The 12,336-nt window shown below is 33.6% G+C and overlaps 1 protein-coding gene across 2 annotated transcripts in view; it reads left to right on the top strand.

The window, feature by feature from the left end:
• The window catches only part of LOC126360778 (serine/threonine-protein kinase D3), a 172,316-nt gene extending 164,817 nt beyond the window's left edge, over window positions 1-7,499 (top strand). For both annotated transcript variants that reach the window (XM_050007738.1, XM_050007737.1), the window contains one exon: window positions 117-7,499. In XM_050007738.1, coding sequence (XP_049863695.1) covers window positions 117-230 — 114 coding nt within the window. In that variant the 3' untranslated portion in view covers window positions 231-7,499. The remainder of the gene's footprint in view (window positions 1-116) is intronic.
• Window positions 7,500-12,336: the final 4,837 nt, after the last annotated feature.

Below are 12,336 nucleotides of genomic sequence, written 5' to 3'. Positions count from 1 at the left end.
AAATATTCATTTTCCTGTTTTCTAATAAATCTGTCCATTTCAGCCATTTATCGACTGCCATAATCACCATTAACAGCAGATGCTCAGCAACGACTTTATGAATTTTTGCTTTGCAGGATTACCAAACATGGTGTGACTTACGAGAACTAGAGAAGCAGGTTGGCATTAGGTACCTCACTCACGAGTCTGATGATGCACGATGGGAAAGTTATCGAAGGGAACGCCTTTGACCAGCCAAAAGTTGGGTCACTGTGGCCAGGACACGCTGGAGACGTTTCATCAAAACATGATGAAGATGTTCCTGTCAAGCTCTCTATTAGATTTTGTAACATAATGTTGCAGATTTTACTATTATGTACTGCAGTTTATTGAATTGTTTATTTTTGTAACATTATAGTGTATATAATTACTCGGTCCAGCAATACTCATTTACATATTTCTTTGCCTTTACTAAATAATGGCAGAAAGAAAGTGGTGTGTGTGTGTGTGTGTGTGTGTGTGTGTGTGTGTGTGTGTGTGTGTGTGTGCGTGCGCACGCGCGCGCTAGCGCGCATCTGTGAGTCAGTCAGAGTGAAAGCCCTGGATGGTTATGGCTATATATTCAAATATGTTACTAATCCTTTTATATTGTATAGTTGGTAGTATATGGTTTGGATAAGTAATTTCCTCTCTTACGACAACTGAGGTACGGTTTTGTTAAAATTGCGAATGACTAAACTTTTACAGTGTGTAAATTGTGTTTATGTAAACAGTGATCCATTTACCAATATTTGTAGGTTTTTAAGCATATTAGACACCTTGGGCTCCTGCTTTTTACATGTACTATATCACTTATTCATGTACCAGGTAAATACATTGACATCATAACTGTGACTTTAATAATGAGGACCATATTTCTCAGTTAAAGAATGTGTCTCATCAGTGTTTTCTTGTTTGAACATCAGTGATATTAAATGTTACCAGTGCACTCTGAATTAAAAATTCAATATTCAGCAGTTATTTCAAATAGTACAGAAATTCTGTACGGCGACAGAAAATGCGTGCAGTTTAAAAAGTTTCCGAAACATAAGCATCTCATATAAAATTTCATACATTTTAACAAATAGTATGCTGTTATTAAATTTTATGGCAGATTAAGACTATATGCTGGACTGGAACTCGAACCCAGGACCTTGCTTTTCACAGAGAATACTCTGCCTGAGCATCTATGCATAACTCACTGCCTGTCCTTGCAGCTTTACTTCTGTTAGTACCTCTGTCCTACATTCCAAACTTTACAGAAGTTCTCATACACATGTTGAAAGAGTAGTACTTGTGAAGAAAGGATATTGTGGAGAAATGGCTTAGCCACAGCCTAAGCTGGAGTGTTTGCAGTTTTGAATCTTCCTTGCAAAGTAAAACTGTGTTCCACACCAAGATCCTTGCCTTTCTCAGGCAGTGCTTTCACCATCTCACTTGTCCACGTGTGAGCTGCAGTGACTATGTGGGACTAATACTAGACATCTGCTTTCAGCGTTTAATACTCCTCTGAATTTGGCCACACAACCAATGTGACTCAAAGTTTTAAGATGTCACTAACTCTTCCATATTCCTTAAAAACTGTCTGTTGGCTCTGACCTGATGCTTTGGAACCAACTCCTAAAGGAAAAGGATGCAATAGAGATTTTAGCTTTCTCAATGCCTCAGATTTGTTACTGACACAAAATTATCTATAAGTTAGAAGAACATACACTTGTTAACCATTTACAACAGGTTAAAACAACTTCCATTCCATTAATAACTTGACATTGCTGTAAAACAGAAACACTCCAATTTTACTGTTGTCTCGAGAGTGCTGCTTCCACAGCATCAAGAGAAATCTCTAGGAGACAGAAAAATTGTAGGCGAGTTGGATGTTGAAACATTTATTTGGTTACTCGGGTGTGCACAGGTGACAAAATTGAAATACTATTGTCTAGAAAAGCATTGTAGCTTCCCAAACACTGTTTTGACTATTCACAAATCGTTACAGGTAGACCACTTTATTGGTTTTAATCATCTTAAAAACTTCCATTAGTCAGGAATTATTAAATACTGTAAGTTAGAAATTATTCAGTATTTAATGCGCCAGTCAAACCATAATTATGTTCATAGCCTTGTTTCCTAAGTGCACTGCACTAGGTGGCAGACTGGGACCAGAGGAGCTATTTTCAAAATTTAAGACTTTGGCACCATTATTAGTTGCTACATATCATAATTTTACTGTCTGATGGACATTACCTAATAGAGATCATGAGATGACCTGCCCGTATTGTTCTGTGTTTTGTGATATCCACACATTTATGTTGACAATTTCTGCTCCAAGTGTGGCTAAAAATGCACGGAAATGAATAGTAGCCTAAATACGCTGCATGAAAATTTATTGCACTTATTGCAGATACTGTAAAATAAGCTAACATTTTTAAAGTGGCATTCCTACATAAAACTGACTGCATCAAAATCTGCCCCTTTGTACAACTGAGAGGTTACTGTAAAGCTTCACTCTTTCTTTCTTTCTTTCTTTCTTTTTTTGCATAAAATATTTCCACAAGAATACATCCATAAAAAAATTTGGTTATAAAACACCAAGACACAGTGTCGTTATGGCCTAAAAGAAGTACTGTAAAAGATAAAATTCTTTGAACTGATCCCCTCATGGCCTAAATGTTACACAGATTATGTTATCTGTTGCCACTCATTCGTATATCGCACTGCTAATAATAATAATAATACATGTTTGTTAAAACCGGAAATATCTTCTTTCTTTCTTTTGTCATGGATGTCTAAAATCCCCCGAATTCTTTCCCAGCAATTCATTAATACCATTCCAGTCTCTGTTTACTATATCTATTTACCAAGAAATTCTAAGCGTACTCTGCTACATCAACAACTGTTGAGTGATAAAAACGAGAGAAATTTAATATGTGGCCACATGAGAAACATGATTTAATCTGTTTTTCCATCATGATATTTCTAGAGATGTGTTGTAAATAGTTCTTCTAATAAAGAAGTAGCATATAAATATAAACATGATGTCAGTAAATAAATATTTAACTGAGATATATGGTTCTCTGTATGTGTTTACTTGTTGTGACATGGAACAATCTCTGAAGAACAGTTAAAAATATGTCAAAAATTTGTGCTTCAGTATTCTAAGAGAACACAATGCATTCAGCTTGTTTATCTGTCGTGAGTACTTCTGTAAACATTCTTCAGTATTATAGTATAAAATCTTTGCCATATGTGTGGATGACACTGGTAGAATGTGGTAGAATGCTACAAAAACATGAAATTGTTTGACAAACTTAAGTTCAGTATCATTTTCACTATAACATTACTATTAAATGTTCAGTTTCATTTTTTGTACTCATTTAAATATTTTGATTGTGTATCAGTTTATGGTACTGATTTTAGAAAGATAAGAGCAAAGATATTTGCTTGATATTCTGTACATTATGACAGCTTGGCAGATGCATATGTTTGGTAAGACTCAGACATTATGTATGTGTTGCTCTAAAACTTTTTAATATTTTAAGAAACTGTTATTCATATTGATAATGATTTCTGTATAAGATATAATAAGGGTTGAAAATCTAATGTGTATATTAGACTGGTAAATGAAGCATTATGCTATGTATTGCATACAAATCACATATTCATCTGTCAGTGTATTTGATTTTTCAGTCATTGTACTACTGGCCTGATATAATTGCCACATTGTGATTGATTTTCTTTGGAGTTACGGAAGGGATATTATGTATATGAATGTCTGGTAAATTACAGTATCAGGATATCCAATTCACTGCGCATGAATGCGTACTGTAGGAAATATGTTGTTTTATAACACTGCCAAAGTCGTATTATCTTTACAAAAGTTTTTATTCTGTAGGTGTTTTATAATTCAGGTTCCAAAAAAAAAGTGGACTGAATCAAATCATACAATATCAAAATTGAAATAGTGATGCAAAATATCAACATTATTTACTGAATGGATGTGTCTTGCCTATTATTTTTCATTAGAGTGAAAATGAATTGAACTAATTTTTTAATTTGAAGGAAAGAGTTTTTTAAGCATCGCCTTTAAACACACAGATGAAATTATCAATTTAGAAAACTTGCCACTTCTTTGTTTGTACAAATGTAAAAAGATTACAAAATGTATGTCGACCTTCCTTTTTTAAAATTTAGTAGTGTTATTTGAGATGATATAAGTAATAAACCTGTTTTACAGGCTTGCGGCTTGCTTTCGTAATTATATTAATTTGTGAAGAGAGATGTCATTTTCCTGGAAAAAAAATTATATTGTTAAATCTGTAAATAATTGTGTGTACTGTGAATATTTGATATATAATTTTATATGTTTTATACTTTAAAAAGTCAAGTATTGACTTCATGATATTTAAATAAATGAAGTTTTTTGTATTTATATCTTTTCGACAAACAAGTGTTATTTAGGTAATTTGCATCTTGTAAAACAGATACAAAACTAATTAGGATGTTGTTCATCAGTGTGATGGTCATTTTTCATATATGGCACCATGCATAATAAATCTTGCCATGTTCATTTTTTTGTCCTACTAGCAGTAACTGGTTGATGCCCTTCATCTGAACTCTGCATGCCCTGCTTTTAAGGCTTAATATGCTATGAAGTGAAATGAATGGGGCACTGTCATTCCATTAATACATGTACACATTGTTGTTCTGATCTAAATTTACCCATTTTAGTGTGATTTTTGTCTTTCTTATTAGGAGTTGTAAGCAAACAGTATCCAGTTTTCTCTACAATTTGCTTCCTCTTTTAAGCGGATGTGTTTGTTTTTGAAGTCGGTGGCAAAATAGTGTGTTTTGCATGAATTGATGTTACAATTTATTCCAAAACCGTCATTCTGCTAGTCTGTGGCATAAGAAAGGCTTGCATTCTACTAATGAATGTTCCATTCAGTTCACTGACAGTTTTGTGAATGAATAGTGCTGCAGGAAGAGATTCAAAGTTATGTAATTCTTTTTTTAAAAAAGATGCCATGAATGGTGCATGGAATTACTGTCTTTAATTTGTAAGATGTGAAATTGCTGTATGTTCAAAATACTAATGTTTGTGGTGATGACATGTTTGGTTTGTGAATCAGTTTGCTTAAACACGCTGTTACTATAGTAACATACATAAGAATTGTTGTAGTCTGTCACGGATTTCCCATTGCTACAAAGAAACATTTTTTATGATTTGCCATTCTGAAGAGAAGTTAAAAGAAATCATTATCAACTGGCAGTGGCAAAGTGATGTAAATATATATTCTAATTTGAAATTTCACAGTAGTAAATAGCAATGTTAACCAAATTACTGGTATTATTAAAGGAATGACAGTTTAAAATTTTTCAGATGCTCAATTTCTATAACTGTGGGAGCCACAGACACAGTCCACCTACCCACATGTGCTCTCTTCATGCAACATTCATTATTTCATTTATTCCTCGGACTGTTTCTATCAGGAAGCCATTCATGTTTTGACTTCTGCATCTGAATCAGTCAAAAAATAGCATGAAAGAATACAACTACTGGCAAGTTAAATCTTTAAACCACGCATCTCTAACTCAAAAACTAATTGACACTTGTCATTTGTATATTTGGAAAACACATTTTAAACATTATGTAACCAAAATTTTTATAGGAGACTGTCTTTGTGGCACACACTTTTGACCTCAGTTTCTGTACCAAGTTATTGAGTACCAGAAACAAAATAGCCTGATGCAATATGTTAAAAGAATTTTTAAATATTTGGTTTTGTTTGTCGCTGTTATCACATGTTGATGAATATGTCCACCAAAGCAGAATGTTGTTCCTTGCAGAGGCAAGTACTGTTTGTTCTTCCAGCAACAATGATGTATTAGTTGAATGTCTGACAACATTACACTTTAAATTAACTTAGTAACATGTCAGTGCAGTTAATTGACTAGAAAACCGTCGTGCTCCTCTTTTTGCAGATAGACTGTAATCTAAGCTCACTTGTCTCAACTTATCAGATTATGGATGGCAAATTTTGATACTTTTTATTATGCCTAATGAAAAAGTTACTATTTTAATCTAATGTAATTTTTGTTAGGAAGATTTTTGCTATAAGCCCACAGATCTGAACAGTTATATCAACCTTAACTTGAACAATTTGATTTTTGAAGTTAAGCGGTGAACATAATATATAATATGCAGCATAATTTTACATTTTCTTGAAATGGCTGGACACACTAATAGAAAAAGAATTGTTTTATAAACACAGAATGTAGATTGAATTCTTCTAGTATAGAAAAGGGAAAAAAGTACTTTATTATGGTAAACAGATACCTATTCTTGCATGATCTGAAACATTTATGGTATTGTAGTTTACTATTTTCAAAAATATTCCTCCTACTCATGAATCCATTATTGTTTTCCACATTAGAAGCAGTATATAAAAAGTGCTTTATTTTCCTGTTATTCCAGCAGTTGTATGAACTTTGTGAGTGGACAGATCTCAAATGTATTGAGAACTAGTGTATTGGTAACCTACTGCAACTGTGCTTTCTGTATAATTCTATAGTGTGTTAAGAAGTGACTGTATAAAAAAGATGTCAAATTACAGATGTATAAACTCATGAAATTTTTATTCATATCTGAGAAAACAGATGTCTCAAAAAGTTGGCCTTATAATGATATCTCTTGTTATACGACAAAAAGTGGTTAGCATTTAAGCTGTTGTTCACTCAGCAACAGTCGTAGTGCACTCTAAATACCCATTGTTTTGATATTCGTTTTACAATGGTCATGTTTTAACTGGAAATGGAAATGTTTTGATGATGCATATATAGTGGTTTTTAGTTGTAGAAGAATACTTCATGACTGTTCTGGCTACTGTTGATATTCACATGGAATTTTAGACTGAATTTTAAAATTTACTTTGCCTACAATTCAGACTGTCTTGTAGTATTACTAACGAAGTTTTGTCAAATTTTAAATGATATGCCGTGATATTAATGAACATCGAAACATCATGTTAACTATGTCTAATGTATAAACCAATCCACTGTAAATTCTCTCACAGTGTTAAAATTGCAGTTAAATATGAAATCTTACTAAAGGTATGTGAACTGGGATATCAGTGATAATTTTATTTTTGATCAGCTAACATTTCTTGTATAGAATTCAAGTAAACTGGTTAATGACTCAATTACTGACTAAGTTTAAATAGAAATGAATATCACTTTACAAAATTATTTGTTTTAAAATAATTTTCTTCACCTGTAGAGCCACATCTGAAATGGAAGTGCAATTTCTATGTGGAAACTACAATCTCAGTGAAAGGCCTAATATATATCTATTGCTGCAGTACAGTATTATGAGAAGTGAAATATTTATACTAGATAATTGTTCTGATTGCATTACAGATAGTTAAAATGTATTACCTTGTTACTGACTGGGAGTAAGGAGTTCAATAAAAACTTTTGTACAGAAAGTTAGTGCTTTTTCAGTGTAGTGCAGTACGATTCCTTTCCTTCTTCTAAAATTCTACATAAATACAAGGCATTTCTAAATACTGACAAGAAAGTGATGTAATGGTAAGACACTGTACTTAACTTTGCTAGGATGCGAGTTCAAACCCCTATCTGGCAATCGAGATTCATGTTTTTCACAGTTTGCCTGAACTGTTTAAGGGAATTGCTAGTACAGTTCCTTTGAAAATGACATACCTGATTTCCTCCCCCATCTGAGCTTGTGATCCTCATCTTCATCAGGACATTAAACTCTCATCTTCATACCTTTTAAAGACTAATTATGTATTTTTAGTACTTTAGTGGCAGTGGAGGAACTTCCGAATGGGAACTTGCCCCTGGGACCATACCTTTCGTATACTATGTGTACTATCATGTAAAATAATATAATCCACTCTCAAGTAGCAGCCAACTGATACAGTGATGTTAATTCATTGTGACTCAGGTAATGATTGCAACCCTAACCACCTAACAGAACAAGCATTCAACACTCAGGTGGACATTCCGTTAATTTATAGTCAAATTAGTTTTAAAGGCCCTCTACCTAATAATATATGCAGTAGTAATTTCGTTATGCACTTGAACATCAGAGGTCTGTCTGAAGGAATGATCAGGAAGCTTTCTGATATAGAAAGTGTGAAACAATCTGAGAAAGTAATATGCCTTAATGAACTTTGGCTAAAATCTGAAAATAACAGTCTCCTGACTAAACTTACAAGTTATAAACTAGCTACCAGCTTTTGTAGGACCAATGGGTATGGAGGCTATTACATACTAGTTCATTCCACGGTAGACTATGATATCAGACAGAATTTTAGCCATCTGAATGAAGAAGGTACATTTGAAAGTTGTTGTATAGAACTTAAAGATTATAACACACTAATTATCAGCATATATCGCCCCCCTGGGTACCATATAAGCTCTGTATTTTTAGATAAGTTTGATACATTGCTACATAAATTAAAATGTGAGAAACTGTACAAGAAAGTGGTTATATGTGCTGACTTCAAGATAGATGTAAGGACTGATGACAAATTTTCTTCACACTTAAAGAACCTGGTAGCCACAAATGGGCTAAATCTCAATTTTAATCAGTATACAAGAATTACAGCAAGCTCTGCAACATGTATTGACAATATTGTAAGTAGTTATAATTATTATGTAAAAGAAAAGTTTCTTCTAGATTTGGGAGTATCAGACCATAAAGCACTATTTGTATTACTACTGAAGCAAAATTCAGTCGGCTCAACAAAAAGATGTAGGAATTTCAGTCAAGAAAATGTGGAAGTATTTTGCAAAAAACTAAGCCGAACCAAGCGGACAGTCAGCAAACACACTTCCACAAGTGACAATTACAATAACGTTTTAACTGAATTCTTGGGTATATTCCATGAATGCTTCCCTTTTGTAACAGTGAGGACCAGGTTCCAAAAAAGTAGATCCTGGGTAACAAAAGGAATTAGTGTGTCTAGTGATACTAAGAGGAAACTGCATATGGAGGCAAAAGTAAATCGAAGCCCTCAATTTCTTAAGTATGTAAGTGCGTACAAAAAACATTTGACAAAATAGTTAAACTAGCAAAACGTACTGCAAATAATGACTTCATTTCAAATGCAAAAAACAAATCAGAAGCTGTTTGGTCTGTTATAAGAAGCGAAGTTGGCAGTGAGGCAGAGAGAAAATGCCCTTCTAAAATAGTGATAAATGGTAGAGCTGTTACAGAACTCAGTGCCATTTGTGAATCATTCAATGACTTTTTCATAAACTGTAACAAATTTGGTAACTGTTCACAACCAAATACAAAGCCAAATATGACAGATAGCAATTGCACATGTTTTAAGTTTTCTCATGTTTCCATCTCAGATGTCATCAAAATCATAATGTCCCTAAAAAATTCAAAATCTGTGGTGTGGGGTGAGGTCCCCACTGAAATAATAAAAATAGTCTGTCACAGTATTGCATATCCACTATCTTTCATAATCAACCAATCATTTCATGAGGAATGTTTCCCAGATCGATTAAAATATGCAGAAGTTCGGCCCATACATAAAAAAGGCAAACAAGATGAATTGGGCAATTATAGGCCAATCTCACCGTTAGCAATTTTCTCAAAAATATTTGAAAGAAATGCATTTGATCAGATTGAAAATCACAATTCATCTAACAGCATTATCTTAGGCAATCAATGGTTTCAGAAAAGGTTGCAGCACAATCCATGCAATAAATTAATTAGTCACAAAAGTCAGCAGATGTCTTGATGATAGAATGTGTGTGTCAGGCGTCTTTTGTGATCTGTCCAAAGCCTTCGACACAGTAAATCATGACCTGCTTCTCCAAAAATTGGCACGCTATGGTTTTCAAGGCAAATCTCTTAGCTGGATGACATCATACTTGGCAAACAGAAAACGTACTTATTAACATCAACAGCAAGAAATTTCTCTCTTGCTGGAAAAACACTCAATTAGGTGTTCCACAGGGTTCAATATTAGGGCTACTGCTTTTTCTATATTATATTAATGATATGCCATGTCAGGTCCAGTCTAATACTATCCTCTATGCAGATGACTCATCAGCTGTAGTCTGTTGTAAAAATGAGGTAGACCTAATTCGTCATATTGAACAAACACTTGGGGAAGTGGAGGCATGGGTCAAAAACAATAACTTGACATTAAATTTTACAAAAACAGATATTGTTCATTTTACCACAAAACAATCTGCACAGTCTATAAGTGAAATAAGGTATATGGACAAAAAATTAGAGACGGCAGACTGTGTCAAATTCCTTGGCATGTTAGTCAATAAAAACCTGTTATGGAGTCACCATATGGACAACATACTGGGTTGACTGAATAGCCTTGTATATATTATGAATATTATGAATATCTGATTTAGCTGTAAGAAAAACTGTATATAATGCATATTTTGTTTCAGTCATTAGGTATAGTATAATTTTAGGGGGGTCTGAAAAAACAAATTTACTTAGAGCTTTTAGACTACAAAAAAGAATTATTCGAGCAATGGTGGGAGCAAAACCAAAGCAACACTGCAAACCTTTATTTGTAAAACTGGATCTAATGAGCATTCCTAGCATATACATCTATGAAACTCTCACTTTCACGAAAAGAAACCCACAACGTTTTGAGGGCAGCCTCTTCTTGCATCAATATGATACTAGACATAGAACGAGCTACATGTTACCTACCCACCGTTTAAAATCAAATGAAAAAAACCCATACTATATGGGCATGAAATTTGTAAATAAAATATGGAAAGATATGGATGACCCAAATGTAAAAGGTACCAAAAGAGACCTGGAAAAATATCTGAAAGACAAATGTTACTATAGTGTAGAAGATTTCATGAATGGTAACAATGCATTGTAATTGTAATTAAAATACCTCTTTGAAGATGTTACACCATATATATTATTAGTTTATTGTCTATTTTTAGTATTGTTATATATAGTGTAAAACTGACAAGTCACCTATGTCACAATCTTTGATTGTATAAGGCATGTTATGTGATAATAAAAATTGAATTGAATGGCAATACCCAATGCTAACCACTGTTGTTGTAGTGGGAGAGGACGTGGATGGGGTAAAGTTGATGTATCAGGTCTACAGTAAAACAAGTATATTGTGTTTGTTTCGTAGTATTTCTCACTGTTAACTTGTTTTTTTTGGTTACAGATATAATAATTACCAAAGTCAGAGTAATTAGCACCATTTCTACTGCAATGTGAGAAAGTAGCTATAATCAACCAAATCTAACAGTGTATACATTAGTTTATGTGACTAAGCATTTCTAAATACCATAAGCTTACCGACATAAGCACCTTGATAGCATCTTTGTTGCTCAGTCTATCGAGAAGTATCATAAAATAATTTCGCATGTATTTAGTTGATGCAAACACAGTGTACTATTTGCATCTGTTGTGTCTGGTGTAGTCAGTTGCAGGTTGTTTGTCAATAGGTTGGATGTGACCATAAACATATCATAGTACATTACATTTGTTTCTGTTCCCAACATTAATTTGGTTTTCTACAACTGCAATGAACAATTTCAACTAACTGCAGTGTAAAATAAAACCAAGAAACTATCTTTTGATAATATCTGCTAAAACATTTGTTACTGATAACAGTTTGCAAAAGCATGAAGCTAGTGTCTTTGGAAAATGAAACCAGATACCTTTGAAAATAATTATATTAATAATGGTCAAGTAATGACGGGATTTTAATTCAGGAACCTAGATGGCTACTAAACTGATTACATTACATCTTACACCGCTTCCTCTTGCTCTGAATATTTGCCCAAATTTCAAGAGGAAGTTCTCCAAGTAATTTTGGTAGCACTTCCCTCCGAAGAGACTTTACGGCTGATGTTGGGTGTCAGTAAATACATGCCATACACCCAATTTAGTTTTATTGCCTGCTCCATAAATCTCAATAGCCTAGCGGATACTTAATCTTTGAACAGGCACTTTTGTCACTGAAAGTTCCCATCTTGGTAACAGTTGCCCATGAGACAAAAAGTAGATACACATTGGTGGGGTTCTTTGTACCGTAATCAAAATTTACCAATAGCTTATCATCCCATGGTAGAAGCTTATTTGCTTTCCTTGTAGAATAGACATTGATACTTGTGTGCTGAGTTTTCACTGTCCATATTCCTCTTTCCAAGGTCCCTACCTATACAGCATGACTAGAGACATTGACCCCAGAATTTGTAAAACATAATCCAATGAAATGTGGTACGGAAAGTTTTGGTAGAATATAAATAATTTGAGAGTAAAGAAAAACA

Source organism: Schistocerca gregaria, chromosome 1, assembly GCF_023897955.1.
Source record: "Schistocerca gregaria isolate iqSchGreg1 chromosome 1, iqSchGreg1.2, whole genome shotgun sequence".
Classification (NCBI taxonomy): Eukaryota; Metazoa; Arthropoda; class Insecta; order Orthoptera; family Acrididae; genus Schistocerca; species Schistocerca gregaria.
Note: the sequence above shows the minus strand (reverse complement) of the source record. Positions and strands in the feature narration are given on the sequence as shown.